Genomic DNA, 23,129 nt, shown 5'->3' with positions numbered 1-23,129 from the left:
TTTAAAATATACTGTCATTAAAATGTTAATAGAAAATATATTCATTGAACAAAAATGTGTTCTTTTATTTATCTAAATAAACAGAAAATAGTACAAACTTGCTAAAGTGATTGTTTTGAACAAGTACTAACAGACATTACGCAAAACATTTTAGCTAAAGTTTTTGTATAAATATGACTTTTGCCCCATGCTGGTGAGCCTTTTACCCCATGTGTGGGGTAAATGGCCCACCTTGCCACTTCATACATTTATAAGATTTTTAAACAAAATAAACTACTTTTATGATTTATTTTCCATCAAAATCTGTTGCTCCATCAGTTCAATAATCTTGCTTTCAAAATATATATTTTTTCTGCAATCATTCAATTTTTTGTGTGAATGGACAATACTAGCAAGACCAAATCGCGATTCAGCTGTGCGCGACAAATGCCGCCAGTGCAGTGCTCCGTTTGCGCATCCAGTGTGAATCAGGTGTAAGAGCTGTATTTGTGATGTTTGAGTTGGGGAGGCATTACTTGCGAAGTTTGCAAGGTTGTTTGAAAATAGGCTTTTTTAAACAACCACAAGGTGCCACAGAAACTGCATACAAAACCCTTTAACAAAACTCAGTACTGAATTCTTAGACTAATTCAATTAGAAAAGACACACAGCAACATAACACTTGTTGCTTTAAAATATAAAATGTGTTTTATTTCATATTGATGTACAAATTTACATGAAAAATGCAGCATCTAAATAGTAACTTGCACAGGAAAGTGTAGATAATGGACAAACACAAGACATGCACATCACAAAGAGACAAGAACAATGAGAAGAAAAAGAATGTGAACGTTCAAAGCCCTCCTATAGTCTATAAAGATTATGATATAGACATAAGCCACCCATCCACACATCACACTCATGTATATTACACATCACATTAAAAAAAGAGTGCCTGTTCCAACTTAAAAATGACAGTATGACTTCCCACAATTTGGCTCCAATTTGCAATGTACTCAGTTTCAAGTCAACTCCTGAAAAATAAAACACACACCTGTGGTTGTTACTAAATATCATTAAGGCTGTGAATACAGCCAGGCCAAGCTTGTAGAGTATGGCCTACAAGACCAATAGGGAAAAATGTATGGACATCAGCAGAACATTGCAATTTATGACTGAATTTATGGTTTCTTAATTAACTAGACATCAAAATGCATAGAAGAAATAAAGATGAGATAAAGAGAAAACATGTTACAATACATTTTATTTTACAGTAGTCAATATTTTAAGTGGATCAAAAAAGTTAAATCAAAGTTGTCCTAAGACAAGAACAGGTATTGTTCAAAATGCATGTATAACTTTGATGAAAGGTTTTGAACCACTTCAAATGTTGACTACTATATATTAAGTCAAAATAAGTTTTACTTTAATTGTCATATTTTACAATATGGAAATAAGGTGGCTGATCATTTCCAAAATTAAGCTCAGATTTTTCACACAATAAGGCCAGTATTGATACTTGCAAGCCCATGGGAAGCATTTAATCAGCCTTACACACCATCTAGGCACAAAACAGAGGTGATATTTTCAAAGAACAGAAAGTGCTTAAGAAAAAAGTTTGCACTGTTTTCATTAATGTTTGTAGCTACTGTAAAACGATGTGACTGCACCTGAACTAAATGAGAGCTTTAGGCCATCAGTGACAAGCTCTTTCATTCAGTGACCACACTACAATATAACTTACCACTGCTAATTGCTAATTGATGAGCCTAAATTACCATATTAAGATGCAGACTTTTTTTATTGCACAATTTCACTAATTGGTGAGGGTTGCATAATGCAATGACAGACCAAAATGGCTGCTGGAAGACACCTAAGTAACCCCAGCCTGAAGCAGCATTCCCAAGCTATGGGTTAATTTAGATAATGATATCATAATTTATCTTCGAGGATGCTTGCGAGTCACAAAAATAAGGACCCTGCGAATGGCAATCAGCCGGTCCTTAAGAGTGGTCATGGCGAGGATGGTCAGCTGGGCTTTGTTTTCCAGCGGCAGCACAGCCAACAGCCACCAACACCATGCAGGACCACTGGGGTTCCCCTGGGAAAAACAAGACCAGAATCAAACTTAGGTATTGAATGTATTAGATTATAAATGCAAACTACAGTAATTTAAATATGTGAATTATACACGTTATGTTACACAACAGACAGGCTGGAGGTAAGATTACTATGAACAAGCATTTAGAACAAATGTGAGACTGATTTGGTGCAAACATTCACCTGTGGGTCAGAGTCTTTGGCAGGCAGCTGCCCAAAGTGGCTGATGATTTGACTCTTCATATCATCTTTAAGTGAAGTGAACCAGGCCATGGCCTGATCATAGACAGAGTCATGCAATTTCAGGAGCTCTGTCAACTCCTCTCCTTCAACCTAAACACAAAAATTCATATTAGGTCAGAGTGGAAGACTGGTGATTTTTTTTCTCTCCCTCTTTCATACACACACATAATACAACTTTTGGATTTGGACTTTCTTGCGCTCGTACAATTCAAAAATATTTCTATACCTTCTTATCCTCCAAATATTCAATCTTGGCTGTGTGGTATCCATCTCTCTGCCCATGACTGAGCACTTTAAAACGTGCAATGCCTATCGTGTCCACCACAGAGCGTCCATCAGGAAAAAACTTGACATCTCTCACCTCCAGCATACAGCCGTGGTCTGCAAACCTGCAAATCATAGACCTCACCCATTTAACTCCATGCAATGTTAAAATGTTATGCACTTCATTAACACATTAACACTTCTTTCCCAAGCGCTCAAGCAATGAAATTATATGTACGAAACTCTGAACACATAATTCTTATTTAGCCAAAAAGCTTTCGTGCTTTGTCACATGCTCCACCCAAAAGGGAGTCGGCTATTTTAGATTTAGTTGAAAGTGCATCAAGTGAACTCTTAAATACTCCTACAAGGGGATTCATGAGATTGTCAACATTATACCAAAACATTGAAGATAAATTGCAAACAGATTTTTGATATTTAGAATGGTTTGGCAGTGGCATGCCACGTGGCAATACATTTATGGTGAAAAAAGGGAGACTGTTTAGTGCTTTATTATAGAGCTCTTATCTTAGCTGATTTTAAGTTTATTTTTATTTTTTGCAGTAACTGCTTTGCTAATTGCAATAAGTTCCCTTTCGAGGGAACTCCAACTGCGTCGAATGACACTTTGGGGGAACGCCCCTCAGCGTAGCGCCTCTGAAGTATGAATGAAACTGAGCCGATCTCTGATTGGTGCAACGTCATGACGTGATGTGTGACGGCACATAGGCGGAAGCTATAAAGGCAGCCGGCAAACATAAGATGTCAGCTTTCTGTTCTTCAGCAAGCGCTCTATGTCAAACTGTCAGTCTTATTTGGTGTTGTTTGTCCCATAAGAATTGTCCTAAATTATTGCAATATGGAATCTAGTGGCTCGGATCTCGCGTTTGCCGAGGCAGCGTGTAGATTACGGGTCTACTCAGCAATAAAGATTCTGTGACTGAGATCTCGCGTTTGCCGAGGCAGCGCGTAGATTAAAGGTCTGCATTGCAATTCAGAATCTAGTGGCTCGGATCTCGCGTTTGCCGAGGCAGCGTGTAGACGGGTCTACTTTTGCAATAAAGATTCTGTGACTGGGATCGCGCGTTTGTCGAGGCAGCGCGTAGATTTAAGGTCTGCATTGCAATAAAGAATCTAGTGACTCGGATCTCGCGTTTGTTGAGGCAGCGCGTAGATTCGGTCTACTCTGCAATAAAGATTCTGTGACTGGGATCTCGCGTTTGCCGAGGCAGCGCGTAGATTTAAGGTCTGCATTGCAATAAAGAATCTATAGTGACTCGGATCTCGCGTTTGTCGAGGCAGCGCGTAGATTCGGTCTACTCTGCAATAAAGATTCTGTGTGGGTGCGAGGCATGCACAGTCAGCTCCTGAGGGCGCTGGCTGTGTTCATTGAGAAATATCTCGACGCACACACAGCCGTGTGTTCGGGTGTTTCAGCCTCGCGCGAGTCGCGCCCATTGACTTTCTTCTCGAGAGATGAAAGCCAAATATATTGTGAATGACTCGAATCTCGCCGTTGCCGAGGCAGCGCGTAGATTACGAGTCTACAATAATAGGGACACACAGGGAAATAATACTGTTTTGTGCGAGGCATTCACAGTCAGCTCCTGAGGGTGCTGGCAGTGTTCATTGAGAAATATCTCGACGCGTAGGCCTACAAAATTAACCATGCGCTGTCGGATGTTTCAGCCTCACACCTGTTGACTTTCTTCTCGAGGGATGAAAGCCAAATATATTGTTACCGCTCGATTCTCGCGTTTGCCGAGGCAGCGTGTAGATTACGAGACTGTAATAATATTAAAACAGTATTTTTTGGTGAAAGAGTACCGCTTCTAGAGCCCCTCCTCAAGGAGCTTGGGGGCATAGACGGCACTCTCAGGCGAAGCCTCAGCCTAAACAGTGCGACCTGAGGGTCGTCCTGCAGGGTTTGAAGGCTTCCTCAAAGAGGTCCTAGCCAGCCTAGGTTCTCTGCGGGCAGCCCCACCCGTGGTGGAGCGACCGAGGTCGTCTCTTTCGCGGAGCCCGCAGGAAATCGATGTTGCTCTCCCGCCGTTAAACACGCTTCGGGACACATCGGTATCCAGCGAACGCAGGCTGCACTGTCCGCCCCACAGGCTTGCGGTCAGGCAGCATTCGCGTCCGCCCATCGAGAATCGTTTTCGGTTCAGCCCTGCCGGGAATCCGCTTCAGGTGGCCGAGAACGAATCCCGATTAATACCCGAATACCTCGAGAGCCTGGTTCCCTTGGTAAAATAATTCGAGGCATGGAAAAATCTGACGAATATTTCTCCTTGGGCCCTGCGCACCATTCAAAATGGGTACAGGCTGCAGTTCAGTTCCCGCCCACCCAGATTACACGGGGTGGTCTGGACTGTAGTCGACCCAGTGCAGGGTCGGGTATTGGAACAGGAAGTAAACTCCCTGCTGGCAAAGGAGGCTATAGATCGTATTCCTCCACCGGACAGGGAGTCCGGGTTTTACAGCCGCTACTTCATAGTTCCCAAGAAGGATGGGGGGTTGCGTCCAATAATAGATCTCAGGCACCTGAACCGTTCTCTGAGGAGATTCAGGTTCAGGATGCTCACTATTCCCATTATCGTGAGTCAAATTCAATTTGAGGATTGGTTTGTCACGATAGATCTAAAGGACGCATACTTCCACATATCCATCCTTCCATCTCACAGCAAGTTCCTGAGGTTCGCTTTCGGGGGCGAAGCTTACCAATATCGGGTTCTTCCGTTCGGCCTAGCTCTCTCCCCTCGCACATTTACCAAATGTATGGATGCAGCTCTGGCACCGCTGAGGCTTCAGGGCATCAGGGTGCTCAATTATATCGACGACTGGCTGATTTTAGCACAGTCACAGGAGCTGGCGGTTCGGCATTGAGATGTCGTCCTCGCCCACATCCAGAGCCTGGGGTTGAGACTCAACACGAAAAAGAGCGTGTTGACACCAGCCCAGAGAACTACGTTCCTGGGAGTGGTGTGGGACTCGGTCACGATGCGGGCACAATTGTCTCCCGCGCGGATCGAGTCCATCCTGACCACAGTGATAAGGCTAGGCCAAGCCATCACTGTGAAGCACTTCCAGAGAGTGTTGGGGCTCATGGCAGCAGCGTCCAGTGTCATTCCATTCGGCTTGCTGCACATGAGGGCCCTTCAGTGGTGGTTAAAAACCAAGGGGTTCTCCCCGAGGGGAAACCCGTTCCGCATGATCAGGGTTACACGCAGATGCCTTCGTTCCCTATCTATGTGGAAGAAAGCTTGGTTTCTGTCCCAAGGGCCAGTGTTGGGAGCGTCATGTCGCCGGAGAACCGTTTCGACAGACGCCTCCCTCACGGGCTGGGGCGCGGTCATGGACGGCCGCTTTACCACAGGCCTATGGCAGGACCATCATTCCTCCTGGCACATAAACTGCCTGGAGATGTTGGCGGTGTTCCGAGCTCTGAGGAGCTTCCTGCCGGACCTCAAAGGTCATCATGTCCTTGTGAGGTCAGACAATATGTCGGTAGTGGCCTATATAAACCATCAGGGGGGTCTGAGGTCTCGCCCTCTATGCAGACTGGCGCATCAGATCCTCCTGTGGTCCCAGGGGAAGTTGTTGTCTCTAAGAGCAACATTCATCCCGGGGAGTCAAAATCAGGGAGCAGACATCCTGTCGAGACAGGGGCTGAGGCCCGGGGAGTGGAGACTCCACCCCGAGGTGGTGGAGTCAATATCTCAGAGGTTCGGCCCAGTGGAAGTGGACTTGTTCGCGTCTCGAGAGACGACCCACTGTCCACTGTGGTTTTCCCTCTCCCATCCAGCCCCGCTGGGGTTGGATGCCATGGTGCAGACGTGGCCGAGGCTACGTCTGTACGCATTTCCCCCGATCGCTCTGCTCCCGGGAGTTCTAGAGAGAGTCCGTCGCGACGGGATCAGTCTACTGTTGGTAGCCCCGTTGTGGCCGGCCCGAGTATGGTTCTCCGAAATAATTTTGCTCCTGGACGGCCCTCCTTGGGAGATTCCCCTCAGGAGGGACCTGCTGACACAGGCAGAGGGCTCAATATTTCACCCTCGGCCCGAGTTATGGAAACTGTGGGTCTGGCCCCTGAGGGGGCACAGTACCTAGAGACCGGCCTATCAGCTGGAGTAGTGGAGACCATACTCAGCTCTAGAGCTCCATCCACGAGGACATTGTACGGCTTAAAGTGGAATGTCTTCACTGTTTGGTGTAAGGAGCGTGAGGTGGACCCAGTTAACTGCCCAGTGGCTTCAGTGCTGGAGTTCCTCCAAGATCGCTTCTCCACTGGTCTTACCCCGTCCACACTCAAGGTGTATGTGGCTGCCATTGCGGCTTTCCACGCTCCTCTGAGTGATGGGCCTCTGGGGAGACACCAATTGGTCGTACGTTTCCTCCGTGGGGCTTGGAGGATGAGACCTGCGGCTCGTACCAGGGTTCCCACTTGGGACCTGGCAGTGGTTCTCGAAGGGCTGGCCGAGGCCCCCTTCGAGCCGCTGGAGTCGGCTGAGGCCAAGAATCTTTCGTTGAAGGTGGTCTTTTTGTTGGCCATTACTTCTCTGAGGAGGGTAGGAGATCTCCAGGCGCTCTCCATATCTAACGAGTGCCTGGAGTTTGCTCCAGGCAACATTAAGGCCATTCTTCACCCTAGGCCCGGCTATTTGCCTAAGGTGCCGTCCAGTGCGGCACGGCCTACGGTTCTGCAGGCTTTTCATCCTCCACCTCACGTGACGGCGGATGAAGAGAGACTTCACATGCTCTGCCCTGTCAGAGCACTGAGTATTTACATTCAGAGGTCCTCTTCATGGCGGAAGTCGGACCAGTTGCTGGTGTGTTTCGGGTCGCCCAGGAAGGGGCTTCCCGCCTCAAAGCAGACCATCAGCAACTGGATTGTCCAAGCGATTTCCACGGCCTATCAGGTGCGCGGTATGCCTTCACCTTTGGCCGTGAGGGCTCATTCTACCAGAGGCATGGCGTCCTCTAGAGCCCTTCTCGCGGGGGCCCCCATCCAGGAGGTCTGCGATGCAGCAGGATGGGCTACCCCTCATACCTTTATTAGGTTTTATAGTTTGGATATTCCGTCTACACCCGGCTCTCTTGTGCTCGCGTCCTAAGTGTGCCTGTGAGCAGCTTCACACTAGGGCAGGCAGGGTACGTTGTGGCGTAGTGGGCACTCGTTCCCCCAAAGTGTCATTCGACGCAGTTGGAGTTCCCTCGAAAGGGAACGTCCTCGGGTTACGACTGTAACCCTTGTTCCCTGAGAAGGGAATGAGAACTGCGTCCCTTGGCCACGCCTTCCCCTGCCTGGGAGCGCTTGCTTCATCACAGAAGCTGACATCTTATGTGTGCCGGCTGCCTTTATAGCTTCCGCCTATGTGCCGTCACACATCACGTCATGACGTTGCACCAATCAGAGATCGGCTCAGTTTCATTCATACTTCAGAGGCGCTACGCTGAGGGGCGTTCCCCCAAAGTGTCATTCGACGCAGTTCTCGTTCCCTTCTCAGGGAACAAGGGTTACAGTCGTAACCCGAGGACGTTTTTTGTTGTTGTTACGATTGCCTCCTGTGGGACTTATAACTACAAACTGAGCCTAAAAAACCCCAACAAAAAACACCACAAAAAAACACAAGGGAGTCTTCTATGGGATTTCTGAATAACTTCAAACAGGTGAGTACAAGCAGGTGAGTACTTTATGGTTCAAGCTGGATTTGACTATCCTTACCCTACCTGAATAATCATAAGGGTTAAAGATGTTAGATAAAAAGACACACCAAGTAACAATACATACTTACAAACCACACTCTGACATACCAACATACATACACAATTATAGCTGCATAATTTATTGAATTGGCTTTAAATACAGCAGAAACAGGAAAAAGCCTATATTTTCTTTGCAGGCCAAACCCCCAAAAATGGTGCCATTTAGTGAACAGGATGAAAGCCTATTTTAAAAACCAACCCACAACCCAACCAACAGCAAAATTGCCGTTTTAGTGGGGACATATTTGTCCTTAAGATCCAATGTGTAACTTTTATGTACCTAGTGTAAAATACAGTATTTATAAAAGGAAAAGAGACATTTATTTAAATTCCAATAAAATACACACTTCTGCTAAAATGTATGCAGTTGGGATTAGCACAGGCAAAATGACAAAAAAAATGTAAAGACAAAAATGTCCTTAAGGATGCACAAGGGTTAAATATTGTATACACTTTAAAATCTTGCTGATTACTTATAAAGCTCTAAATGCTGCAGCTACTCATTACTTGAGTGAGCCTCTATAGCATTATAGTCCTTCATGCCCACTGGGATCTCAAAATACAAAGAATATCAAAATCAACTACAGGCAGTAGATCCTTTTCCTATTTAGCATTTAAACAGTCTTCCTTGTTTGGGAGGTAGACACACTCTGTCAGTTTAAATCTAAATTAAACTATTTTCTTTAACCTATTAAAGAAATTAAAGTTATTAATAGAAAACATTAGAATTAATGGGTTGATGAAAAAGATGCATTCTTAGCCATTTCTTGAAAAGAGAAGTGCTCTTGCTCGTGCTCGTACTCAGAGAGGTGCGACACGTTAGCTGGTCATTTTGTGCCAGGAAAATATATATATATAATAATAATTTAAAAAAAAGTGGAATTTGGGATTTTGTGATAAAAGTGAACATTTTTTGGCCAATGAAGATATTTTTTACATACATAAATCTGTATACAGCCATGGCCAAAATTATTGGCAGTGACACAAATTTATTACTTGCTCAAGTGCCAAAACATTTGAAATGTTTGTACTTTTCACAAAAAGAAAAGTACCATGTTTAAAAGAAAACGTATGCACACAAACAGCCGTGAAAACTGCTTCCCATGCCTTCTTTTGCATTTAAATCTTTATACATAAAATCCTGCAGGTCATACAGAACTTTTTTTGTCTCATCTATTATGTTGCCTTGTTTTTATAAATGTGAGGTAATGTGACTGAAAGTCATATATTAGCGACTGTAAAAAAATTATTTAATTATTTGCATTCATAGATTTTAATTGGATGCATTCCAATTAATGCATTTTTATGTCAATTAAAGTGTAAATTGCAGGTTAAATTTTTCACGAAGATAATGCAATGTGCTTACTAAACATAAAGATAAGAACCGCCCACAATTGTTTTTTATGTTTTTTTTATACCAAAATGCTGCATATAATATGAAAAGTTGGTACGTTTTACAGTGGTTTTAAGCACGCCCCCTCCCTTCCACTAGGCTGGGCGTGACGTCATAAAAGGGACTCCAAGCTTTTACTGTCTATGCCTGGTCTATGCTCCAAGCCTAGAGTTACCGTTAGTCTAAACGGTAAGTAGGCTAGCAGTTATATTGGAGACCTAGCTAGCAAAAATGGTTAACTATTGTGTTTGTGCGGGATGTACGAATACATCAAAAACGGGGGAGAGGCTCCAAGGACAAACGACTGATTCGTGCCTGTAAGTGTTAGCATACCCGAGGTAGATCTAGGGTATGCAAGCCCGACCCTACCCGAGCACGTTGTGTCCGAGCCCAGCCCGGCCCGACACATTAACTGTAATTATGAGCCCGAGCCCGATTTAAACCCGACCATTTTTTAATACGTGGGTCATTATTATAACTGACGTTCTCAACTACTTTCTATGTTACTTTCTCCCGCCCGCAACATTTATGTTTTGTCCCGCTCCCGCCCGCAAAAAGACTTTTTTTTCTGTACCTCCAAATACTTTCAAGTTAGCCTACGTGTCGCCACCATACACATCAGCATAAATGCTCCTGATAAATTATTTGTTATTAAAGCATTAACACACAAACCACACTGTTATAACATAAAAACAAGCAGGCTAACTTACAGTCATGCCTGGTTTGGCATGACTGCGCGCAAAGTGCGCTCCCATAATAATTCCTAAAAAGCTGACATCAGTTCATCGCGATCTCACACATCTCTGTTATTATCAATGAATCTTTCATAATATCTACACTTTGTTTGTTATAATTCGAGGATTTGCCAGCATACAGAATTCATCACTGAACAAAAAGTCCTTTTTGAGCGGTGAGGGAAGTCTATCGTAAATGCTTCTGATAGGCCATTGTGTTCCTAGAAATCAACACATATGTCTGTGATTGGCTACATCGCTCAATGCTGCAAACATGTTATAAATAGAAACTCTGCCCTGTAAATAGTTTCTATTTTGTTTTAGTTGTTCTTGTTGCTTTTCTGCAACAGATTAATAAAAATGTATGTTTTATTCATAGATATTTCTAGTTTGCGGGAGTACTGCGAATCGTTTTATTCTCCCTCAACCCGAACACACAGAGTGAGTGCATTACCGCCCGCGCTCCCTCTTATGACGTCATCACCCAGTTACTGTAAAAAACATGCTACCTTTGAAGAAACCCCAATAAATGTTATTTTAACGCATTTTAAGACAGAAATTTTTAAATATATACAAATTGAGCACTTTAATTTACACATTAATTGGTTGTAGTGGTTAACCTGCAATTTACACTTTAATGTTCATTTTGACCATCACTTTAATTCAGTGAATGCAACACAGCAAAAACAGACTCAGTGCGGAAACTACACTGCTGCATCTGCACCGCTGCATTGCCATGCACCTCCGAATGCTCTAAACTAACTTGGGCACTAAAAAAAAATATGTACCGCATACATACTGCAAATGGATAAATAATACATGAAACAGGAATTACATTTGATAAAAACATTAACATCCGCTCCAAGATATGATGAACGAAGACTGATTTATGAAGCGCTGAAACCCTATTGTTATTGTTAAGATTATTCTTATTATTCTGGCATAAAACTGATCGTGCAGACCAAAACCTACAAGTCCTACAGACATGAAATCTGACCAGATGGTAGGTCTCAATTTGGAGAGACATTGACAAGGTATGGCCCTGATTGGCGCTACAGTGATCGAAAATGTGAAATGGCTAATATATCATTATTATGATACTATATCATTACGATTTCATTACCGTCATGAAAAAATTTCCGCCATTTGGGATTTTCTGGACAATCTCAACAGCACTGACAAACACGAGAAACACTGTGTCGATCCAGTTAAAAGGCTTATCAATTTACGAATCACCATAATTTCCATGGATTTAGTGTAGTAAAACGACAAATTAGATATTCATATTGAATTTTATTATATTATTTATGTAGGAATGTATTAAAGGTAATGAATTTTGAAAGTAATGAATTTTTTTTGTCAAGCTATAGCAGTTTTTGTGCATTGTTTTTAATAAATGTATTTTGGCTAATGTTTTCATAACAAATACCATAGAAACCATTTAGTTGCGTTTTACCATGGTAGTGAGGTGCTATATGCGTGGTTTTACCAATAGCATCGCATTGTCCTCGTTGGAATCAACTGACTTCCAAAAGAGAGAGAGAGATCATGATCTAAATGTATGATTTAATAATTTTATTACAATAATTTTAATAAAAGTAGAGTCCTAACTCAAACAGTCAGAATATTTTAACTTTACCCTATAATAATTTTGTTAGAATTTTAACAACTCAAGCTACTGCTTCGGGCAATTCAAACTGTTTTTAAAAGTATGAGACAAAAAATTAATAAGTCAGGTTAAGTCACCTTTATTTATCTAGCGCTTTATACAATGCTTTGAAACAATCTGTAGCTTTACAGTAATAACAGGGAAATTATGCATTTCGGCTGTTGTTCAGCTGAAGTCAGTTCTGCGTTGATTCAGTTCCGTTGTAAAGATCATCAATTAGTAAATTAGTTAATTTAATCTATAAAGCAGTTCTGAAAAAATTATGTCATCGTTCAGCTCAGTTCATTTCTCATACAGCAGGATCAGTACAGTCAGATCAATAAATGTTAGTTATTAATATTGCATCCTGCACTACAAACTGTGCCAAAGATATGTGCCATCAAAGTCAGGCAACATAAACCTATTTCATGATTTGAAAGAATATCACCCGTTAGAACATGCAGAAACTAAGAAATTAATTTGATATTTGTATTTATTTTGGTAAGTAAAATCCTTTTTCAGTCTTTTTTCCTTAAGTTTACTTGTGCAAATTTTGATGAAGAAAAAAATATTTCATTATGTTTGAATATTCTACCTTAGATTTGTGAAATGTTCACCTGTTTGGCAAGTGTTTGTCATGTTTTGACAAAATATTTTTGGCCATATCGCCCAGCCTTGGTGTTACATGACTTTCCCAGTGATTATCGATTCAATGTAGTATAAAATTTGCCTTGATCTTTTGACATAAAAAGTCTTTGTACCATACATCCAGCAAGTTTATAGCTTAAAACATCCTCCTCATTATAAACAAAGCATTTATTTAATCAAGATCCAATATTTTGGATTGCAGTTTTGATATTGCAGGATCTGTGATGTCACACAGGCAAATAAATTGCATATGACTGCCTCCAGAGCAAGATATTGATGAACAGTTACAGTATACATCATTGCACCATGGCCTTTAAGAATGTGCATTTCGTCATGCATGATCACGGAGTGCCCTGCTGGCACTTTTTTAAGAATTAAAATAATTTTGTTCTGCTTCACACAATTATCCACCAGGTGGTGCATGGAACAACATTCTTTAGTTCAACACCCAGTAGCTACTGTAGGCCAAATCAGGCTGCTGTTGTTGGGAATTATTTGTTGTAAATCAATCTTTAAGTATGCCTAGTCTACAGATATTACATTTTATACAACAGTTCTTTCTGGTTCTCAAATGTGCAATATTCCCCACAGTACCTCTCTCCCCAGTCTGGCTCGAACACGCCGATTTCGATGAAGCCCCTGCTGCTTCCTGCACAAAATGTGCTGTGATTAACCAATTTCAAGTTGGCCCATTGTTTTGTGATTGGCACCGCTTAGAGTGTGTACGGGAAATATCCAGCCCCTCCATAACGGCGAGTTCTTCTCTAGTGTAAATTGTAAGGTTATTTCAAACCAATTCGACCCCAATTCAGACCCTGACAATGTCAACGAACAAGAGGATTGTGCAGAACGGTTCTCTTACGAGAGGTTCTCTCGTACTGAGTAATATCTTACGCTAGGGGAAAACCTTTTTTCCACGAGATATTGAAGCCAAAAATTATCCTTAATTTTGAATTAATGTAAAACGCGTTGCGGCAGCATGCAGACATAGGCAAGACAGCTCGCGTGCCTATTGGCTGTCCTGCGGCAACTGCAGCAGCCTATCGAGAGAGGCCCTTGGTGACGTCAGGTCCAATGGGGGCGCTTTGCGCCCACTACGTCACCTCCCGCCTAAGCGGGCGTGGCCTGGGCCTATAAAAAATAGCTCGATGGGCTGATATAATCTGATTTTTCATCTCTTCAGCGAAGCTCACGCATCGCTAGATCCGGAGTGAAAAAGCTGTGCCGTTCGAGAACAAGCCATCTGCGGGACGAGCCTCTGTATCTGAAGCCGCTGGCCTTCATCTCACCACCTTCATCTCACGTACCTGCTTCGCTTTCCGCCGTTATATCCATTACTCTGCATTGTGTGTGTGTGTGTTCTCCGCTGCGACTCACACTTTTTTCTCTGTCTATCCTCTAAAAGAGCAAGCGTCTTTTTAAAGATGCCGCTTTCCTGCCGCTCATGCCGAGCTGCACTCAGCGACGGGGACCGCCATGTCATCTGCGTTTCCTGCCTGGGAGAGGATCATGCAGCTCTCGCGCTCGCTGACGGCGGCTGCCATCACTGCGAGCTATTGCCTATGGTGACTCTGAGGACTCGCCTGGCATCCTTCACCGAGACTGCACTTCCACCCGCTAAAGTGCCGCGCCGTAAAAAGCGCCGTACTCAGCGGGTCCCCGAGCCTTCTCCAACCCGTGACAGCTCGCCGGTTCGCCTGCCAGCTTCGCCAGCTTCACTCGGTTCGCTCCCCGACAGACAACGGCCGCCATCCGCCGCCGCTTCCGTCATCGACGACGACGAGGCAGCTGCATCTATGGAGGAGGCCAGCTGCTCTATCCTGGCATCGGACAGTGAGGAGTGGGCGAGCTCCGTGGACCTCCCCCCCTCTGCCCGCGAGTCATCAGGGAAACGGGCCAGCATCGAGTCTGAACTGATGCGTCTGCTCTCACAGGCCGTGGCGAGCCTCGGCCTCGAGTGGGAGAAGACCGCGTCCCACAGCCTTCTAGGCCCGCACCTTTTCTTCCTGAGCTTCATGAAGAAGTCGCGAAGTCCTGGAACGCCCCCTTTTCAGCCAGAGTGCGCACTTCTGTCTCAGCAGCACTCTCCGTGGTGGACGGTGCGAAGGACAGAGGATACCAGTCTCTTCCTCCTGTGGAAGAAGCTGTAGCGGCCCATCTTTGCCCGCCCTCTGCTGGACGGCGAGCTAAGACGGCGTTACCTTCAAAAGCTTGCCGAACTACTTCCGCCATGCACTCCTGCGCTTATTCCGCCGCTGGGCAGGCTGTGTTGGCATTGCATTCAATGGCCATACTGCAGATACTCCAGGCCGACCTTCTCCGAAAACTGGATGAGGAAGGATCGGAATCTAAGGAGCGCTACAGACCTGGCTCTTCGCGCTGTAAAATCTGCTGCACAGGCCGTTGGGCGGACCATGGCCTCTCTCACCGTCGCTGAGAGACACCTTTGGCTGATGTTATCGGAGATGCCGGACTCGGAGCGCTCTGTGTTCCTCGACGCGCCCATCTCCCCAGCTGGCCTCTTTGGATCATCCGTCAAAGATTTCCCGGATAGATTCGCCGAGGTTCAGAAGACGCCACAGGCTATGAAGCACTTCCTCCCGAAGAGCTCTAGCTTCGCAGCAGGTCGCTCAAAACAGCCGTCTGCTCGAAGCTACCAGCTACAGCAGCCGCCCGCCGAAGCCGCCGCTTCACAGCGCCGTCAAGCCCGGGACCAGAGACCACGCTCTCCCTCCGCGTGGGCCCCGGCCGAAGATTGAGATAAAGCCCGAGGCCTCAAAGTCTTCCTAGCCCTCCTAGGAAAACGACGGTGTTCAAGTCTCGCCACGGCCAGACTTCCACCAAAGCTTTTCGCTCATTCAGTTCCAGAGAATGCGACTGTTCCAGTGTATTCTGCAGTAAACAAGTCGGTACCGCGGCCTGCTTGCCTGCACACAAACGCCGTTTTTACGGCGACCCAGATGAATCACATAAAGAGTATAATTTCTGGTGTCCCGGCCACGGCCGATGGTGTTATGAGTGTAATAAAAATCCTCACAACCCAGTGTTCATTTCTACACACAAACACAGCCCGCCACAATACAGGGCTCACACAAATAAAATCGACTCATGTCGATTGTGCATTAAATGTAGTGAATGTGCCCACAACCCAGTGCCCAGAAACACTACACACTGCATGTCCCACGGTTTCTGTAAAAACGAAACCAACACACATACAGTCAGCTCAGGCCGACGGTGTTTTCAGTGCAGTAAATGTTTTCAGTGCAGTTCACTCACAGACATAAGCCCCACGGGGCTCGCCCCGCTCACTCTCTCTCAGCAAACTGCTATAAGGGAATCGAGCGCGGCCAGGCTGCCCGCCGCGATCGGCGCGCCCCCCCGCCTTGAACGCTGCAAGCACAGTGTTTACGTTACAGCACACCAAATCTTTCCTATTGCCACTACGTTGCGGTCAGAGCCCAGATCTCATTCTACCCCTAGCTATTCATGCAAATGCGTGGGCAAAGCTTCCCGGGGTATCAGAATGGGTGCTGAACATTATAAAAAGAGGCTATTCGCTACAGTTCGCTCGACGTCCCCGCCGCTACACGCCGCGGGTCAAAACTACGGTAAAAACCGAAGTAGCCCATCTACTTCGAGCCGAAATAGCGAAACTATTGAGCAAAGGGGCAATAGAGCCTTTATCTCAAGCTCAGAGCGAAGGGGGCTTATACAGCAGATATTTTCTGGTACCGAAAAAAGACGGGGGTCTCAGACCCATTCTGGATCTAAGACAGCTGAACAAAGTGTTTGTGAAACGCCAGTTCAGAATGCTCACAACCAGGAAAATCCTCGCGCAGATTTGCCAAGGGGACTGGTTTATGTCAATAGATCTGAAGGACGCGTATTTCCAAATACAAATAGCGTCACGTCACAGGCGATTCTTGAGATTCGCCTTCAAGGGCCAGGCATATCAATACACAGTCCTTCCGTTCGGCCTGTCCCTAGCACCCCGTACATTTACAATGTGCATGGACGCGGCTCTCGTACCCCTGAAACTTTGGGGCATGCGAGTTTTGAACTACTTGGACGATTGGCTGATTCTAGCTCGATCACATTCAGAGCTCATAGAACACAGGACCATATTACTCGAGCATCTCGAGAATCTGGGTCTCAGAGTCAATTGGGCGAAAAGTTTGCTGTCTCCCAGTCAGAAAATATTTTTTTTCTTCCATGTGGGACCTTTCCATGGTTTTGGAAGCCATGAAAGGTGCCCCGTTCGAGCCGATCCACTCGTCGGACATGAAACATCTGTCATTCAAGACAGTGTTTCTTGCTTCAGTAAAGCGCATAGGGGATTTACAAGCGCTCTCAGTAAGCGCAACATGTATGGAATTTGGGTCAAATGACTCGAAAGTCATACTCAAACCAAGACAAGGATATGTGCCTAAATCCCTCAACACACCGTTCAGGGCTCAGGTTATTTCCCTGTCTGCCCTGCCGGTTTACAGCGAGGAAAAAGACGCGAACTTCCTTTGCCCAGTCAGGGCATTAAGAGCTTATGTGTCTCGTTCGTCTGTTTTCAGACAGACTGAGCAGCTCTTCGTTTCGTTTAGCGGACGTGCTAAGGGACTAGCCGCATCGAAACAGAGCCTATCCAGATTGATGCCATAGCGCTGGCATACACGTCTAAAGGCTTGAAGTGTCCTTTAGGTGTCAGAGCGCACTCCACAAGAGGCATGGCCTCGTCGTGGGCTTGGTCTAGCGGGATTACCTTGCAGGATATCTGTATGGCGGCAGGCTGGGCCTCCCCGTCTACATTTATAAGGTTTTATAACCTAGAGGTTCCCGCCTTACAGGCTAAACTACTTTCGGTCTAAAAATCAGTATTGTCTGCCCCGTTGCTTCGGCTCAGAATACTACAACCACTTGAGCACCGCTCGCTGATCGATAAAATAACTCCATGGGCAAAAGTAAGACCCATACCGTTACCCAGTTCAGGCCGAACATTTTCACCCTGACTGTGTGGAACACTGTTGATGTGATTAGCTCCCTTAGGACGCTAACTTATTGGGAATGACGCTTATAGCCTCTCTTCTCAGACTCTCTGTGAGTCCCTGGTGATTATGCACTATATGAGCCCCGGGCACCTGCCCTTGGGACTTTGGTGTTGGATCCCAGAACGCACGGCGTTTTACACTGTGTTCCCCTAGCGTAAGATATTATGCAGTACGAGAGAACCTCTCGTAAGAGAACGTAACCTCGGTTCTCTCTAGAAGAGGGAACGAGTACTGCGTATCTTTGCCGTGCCTGCAACACGCTCTGGTTCGCTTCGGCGATGAAAAACCAGATTATATCAGCCCATCGAGCTATATTTATAGACCCAGGCCACGCCCGCTTTGGCGGGAGGTGACGTAGTGGGCGCGAAGCGCCCCCATTGGACCTGACGTCACCAAGGGCCTCTCTTGATAGGCTGCTGCAGTTGCCGCAGGACAGCCAATAGGCACGTGAGCCGTCTAGCCTATGTCTGCATGCTGCCGCAACGCGTTTTACATTAATTCAAAATTAAGGATAATTTTTGGCTTCAAAATCTCTTGGAAAAAAGGTTTTCCCCTAGCGTAAGATATTATGCAGTACTCGTTCCCTCTTCTAAAGAGAACCGAGATTACCTTAGTAACCGAGTACGATTTCATGCATGGACTTTGCAAGCACGGATTTCACAGGACGTCTCAGAGTGGCATGTTTTTTGTAATTTTCTTATACATTATAGATACAAAGTTATCCACCATTTAGTTGTGATATTTGTCTGAAAACTAAGGTAATACAAACAGTAATCGATCACAAAATCACGGTTAATTTTCCTAAGTAGCGGTGAAGCGTCTTACAAAAGCGTTCTCCATAAAATGTGCAGCCCACAGAAAAACGTTTATTGGGATAATTGAAATAAGTAACATTGTGACTTCATAAGATCCGCAAAAATCACGTTGTAGTCCAAATAAGCCATTATTTGTAGTTCTTGAAAAGGGGATTCTGTTAAATAAAATATCTCCTTTCGGAGTGGGCTTTGAGCTTTGTAACCTTGCAGATCATTTTATGCTGCAACAAAACTTAACTTAACTTACTACACTTAACTTACTAAAGTTGAAAAGCATAATAGGATCCCTTTAAGATTTTTTTAGGCAAAGAATGTGGTTATTTGTTTTGAAGCTTTTACAGATGTGAGCTCCGGCCTCCACTCTACCCCGCTGAGAACGGCTTAATCTTGGCCAGTCCTTCAGGAATTTGCCGCTGGCTCTTATGTGGATAGTGGTTAAACATGAGATATAATTCATTTGGGGTATATCAAATGGGTATTCATTTGGTTAAGGGGAAAATTAAGTTTCATAACTTTATATTTAGGCTATATTTAACTTAAATCCTGTACTAGAGCACTGCTTTTGTACGTTCGACTGAATAGTTTACTTGTGTTTATTTCCTATTGTCTTTTATAATGGCTATTGTTTTTCAATAAATATTATTTTATATGAATAATATGCTGCATTTGGAAAGAGTCGTGATCGTGAAAGTTACATTAAAAGTATTTTCTACTCACTCATAAATACAGTCTTTGCTGCCATCTAATGTACACCATTAGATGGCAGCAAAGACTGTCTTTATGAGTGAGTAGAAAATACTTTTATATTGAAAGGATGAAACAAGATTGTAAACAATAAGACGCAACTTACAGATGCTCTAACTAGCGCTGCCAGGGAAAATCACCTTATGAGTGAGTCAGAACAAGGAAGTTATTTTAGCAATGTCATGGGAAATCTTTTAAAAAGAACAAAGACAAAGATATTGCTTACCTTAGCAGACATTCAAACTGATTTTTTATAATGGATATAATATTAATATTACACTTGTTTAGTCGATATCTCTCTAATAATAATAATAATACATATAGCTGCAAGCAGCAATTGTCGGGGGCCAAGAGCAAGAAGACGATGCCAACATGGCTGGGAGTGACACTGGCAATTTCCACCAACTGCGGAACGGCTGCGGATCCGCTCGGGAACGGCGGCGGAGTCAATAGGTTTCCATGGAGCCCTCCAGAGCAGATACGCAGAGCTTCTATTTTTGCCGGATAGCTCCGTAGCAATTCAGCACAGGGCAGATTGTTATATCGCGCGACCATGCGTGAATTCGCGAGATCTCGTGGGTCCGAAGCTGAAGAGCTGTCAGTCATGGGCGCAGCCGTTCCCAACAAATCCGGACCTGGTAGGTATTGAAGGACGGCGGAGCACGGAGCCGACACGCAGTGGAGCCGTTCTACAGCCGTTCCGCAGTTGGTGGAAATCCGGGGTCAGACCAACTGCAGCAAGGAGCAAAGACATTTTAAGAAGATTTTGGGCAAATGGCTGAAAAATCATACAGTAATTTATAAGATGATTTAATGGTTTATCACTTTTGACCAATAGGTGGCGCTGTAATGAAATCGATGTGATGTGGTCAGAGTGAAGTGACAATGACACATACAAAGTTTGGTGTCAATATGTCAAGGCATTACAGATATAAAGCCTGAATAGTCATTTTGGCATCATGCCTCAAATTTGCTGCTGCGGTATACGAAAACGGTTTCGTCTATCAACACAAAATCCAAAAATTTTACTCGGCGCGGTCTGGAGATGATACGATTCGATTTGGGTGAAAATAAGACGAACAGTCTTCGAGAAGTCAGAAAAAATAGGTTTTAAAAAGAAAATAAAGATGGCGGACAGGAAGTTTGGCTGACTATGGCAAAATTGGTATCTATGTTTTCGGCATAAACCAAGGAATCTATTAGTCTAATCTAATCAGTGTCATTACAATAGGCAAATTTATTCAAAAGTTATTAGCATTTTTGGAAATTTTATTATAACTTTTGACCAAAAGGTGGCGCTACCTTCAGGGCATAGTGCTGAAGCACATACTGAGTTTTGTAATGTTACAGCAATGCATTTGTTAAGTATAGCATTTTAAATAACAATACTGTATTGAAGTCAATGGCAATTTCATGTTTTGTTCTATTATAGCGCCAACAAGAGGCACGATCCCACTATTTTTTTATGTGTCCTCAGAGTAGCTTACATGCATGTGTGTCAAATTTGGTGAAAATATCTCATTTCGTTTTGGAGTTATAGACATTTATATGTATAAACACATAAAAAATGACCCACACCTGACTTTGTGGGAATGCCCAAATGTCAAAATATGCTTATAGCCAAGCTTATAGCCAACGCTAAGCTTATAGCCAACAACCTGTTTCCAAACTTCTGACGGTGGTTTCGTTTCGATCGGTCTAACGGTTTTGAAGATATTGGCAAATGTTTTTTAAGCACTAAATCGCAAAGCTACACAAACCGTAAAACGAAACCTCGGCAAGGATTCAGGAACCTAAGGAGATGACTCCTGTGAAAATAAGTCAATCACACCAGGAGTTATAAGCATTTTAAATTTAAATTTTACCACTAGTTGGCGCTGGTTCGAAATTTCTCAGGCTCCTTCAAGGCATCGTACTGATGACCCATACCGAGTTTTGTAACGATACGTACATGCGTTCGAAAAAGACAGAATTTTGGTCAAAAATTAAAAAAGGCCGACGCCTAAAATGGTCGATATGGAAAAATTGGATATCAGTCAACTCGGCTCGGCTCGACTCGATTTTTGGACAAACTGTTCAGAAGTAAAAAAAAAAAAAAAAAAAGCATTTTTTCGTATCCCCGGACCAGTAGGTGGCGCTGCGCCGAAAGCAGCATGTAGCCTCAGGTCATGCTTGTGATGACATGTACCAAGTTTGGTCTAAATATGATAAAGGCTCGGAGATACATCCTTACCTCTGTTTTTGACGTAAAATTTGCTTGCGCGGTATTCGATAACGGTTTGACAAATCAACATGAATTCCATAAATTTTTTTCGCCATGGTCTGAAAATTATTTGGTTACATTTTCGTGAAAATTGGAGCAACGGCCTAGGAGGAATTAGAAAAAGTATGTTTTTGGAAAATTCTAAATGGCGGGAAAATTATTATGACGGAAAATGACGTCATAGGGTGCAATCGAATCGGCTTGAGCTAAGGAATCGGTGGAATTTTGTGTCTAGCGCCAAAAGTTATGGTTCAAAAGTTATTAGCATAAACATGAGTGAAAATTTGGACAGTTGGTGGCGCTAGAGACACCAATGAGACTCCAAATTTGCTATGGTGACAGTTCTGACTTTTCTCTATACGTGTGCCAAATTTCATAACTTTCTCGCAAGCGGTTCAATGGGCTGTCATAGACTCCCAGAGCGGAATAAAAATAATAATAGGAACGCCAACTGATAAAATAGGTGCCTACGCACTTTCAGTGCTTGGCCCCTAATAATAAGCTTTTAATGAAGTGACTCAATGTTTCTTTGATGCTGGTTCTTTTTCTTCCTCTTCCAAATATTGAACATTTCCCGAGGTATCTTTCAAAATATAGTTTCTAATCTGTAAAAAACTGAAAAAGTCCTGCTTTAACCCTCTGGGGACCAAGGTGTTTTTGGGGTCCTTGAGATGTTTTGACATGCACTGACATTTGTGCTTTTTTCAGTTGCTTATAAACATATTAATGGCACAGGTGAAATTACACTCTATTTAGCACAAATAGGGCTACCATAATATGTGAGCAACATGTATGTACATGTTTGTATTTTTGAGAGAATATTGTTTATGCATGGTTATTGAAAAAACTAAAAATGAAAGTTTCTGAAATAAAGCCACAATACACAAACTAAATATGTGTCCACAAGACTTTTGACTAATGGAAGTTGTGGCCTAGAGTTTTTGCTTCAAAATGATCTGAAAATCATCCTGTCTAATCATTCACACAACACAATAGATTCTTTTAAATTGTGAAAAACATTTTTTGTTAGCCAAGGCAATATGTGAATGGGCGTGAACGGCTCAACCCCATTGTGAATAATTAGGTGGTTCTCGCCTGAGAAGACAAAAGACCTGCATAATGAGCCTTTCATTCAGGTGTGTCACACAAGAAAGAATGCAAGGACAATACACACACACACACACACACACACACATACATACATACATACATATACTAGGGCTGTCACTTTTGTGAAAAAATCATGTTCGATTTTTGAGACGTAAGTGTTCATTGAATCGATTGTAAAATCGATTTTCCATGTCTAAAGACGTTTCCATTTTCATCACCACATATAGGCAAATCCACGGACAACTAACAGGCATTAGGACGAACGTAAAGAGGGCGCTTGAGACGCACAAGTCAGCAATATTTCTGATGATTTATTGGCGTGAAGTTTCGTGCACAATGACAAACAGGAGCGCAACATTCAGGGATTGAAATTAACACCCTCC

The 23,129-nt window shown here is 43.8% G+C and overlaps 1 protein-coding gene across 1 annotated transcript in view; it reads right to left on the bottom strand.

The window, feature by feature from the left end:
* Nucleotides 1-1,761: 1,761 nt before the first annotated feature.
* The window catches only part of lonrf2 (LON peptidase N-terminal domain and ring finger 2), a 166,364-nt gene continuing 144,996 nt past the window's right edge, over nt 1,762-23,129 (bottom strand). The window contains exons 10-12 of the mRNA XM_056254272.1: nt 2,549-2,711; nt 2,263-2,412; nt 1,762-2,080 (exon numbers count right to left, since the gene is read on the bottom strand). Coding sequence (XP_056110247.1) covers nt 1,919-2,080; nt 2,263-2,412; nt 2,549-2,711 — 475 coding nt within the window. The 3' untranslated portion in view covers nt 1,762-1,918. The remainder of the gene's footprint in view (nt 2,081-2,262; nt 2,413-2,548; nt 2,712-23,129) is intronic.

The sequence above is a fragment of the Rhinichthys klamathensis genome, unplaced genomic scaffold (assembly GCF_029890125.1).
Source record: "Rhinichthys klamathensis goyatoka isolate OS25496 unplaced genomic scaffold, OSU_Roscu_1.1 h1tg000111l_1, whole genome shotgun sequence".
Taxonomy (NCBI): Eukaryota; Metazoa; Chordata; class Actinopteri; order Cypriniformes; family Leuciscidae; genus Rhinichthys; species Rhinichthys klamathensis.
Note: the sequence above shows the minus strand (reverse complement) of the source record. Positions and strands in the feature narration are given on the sequence as shown.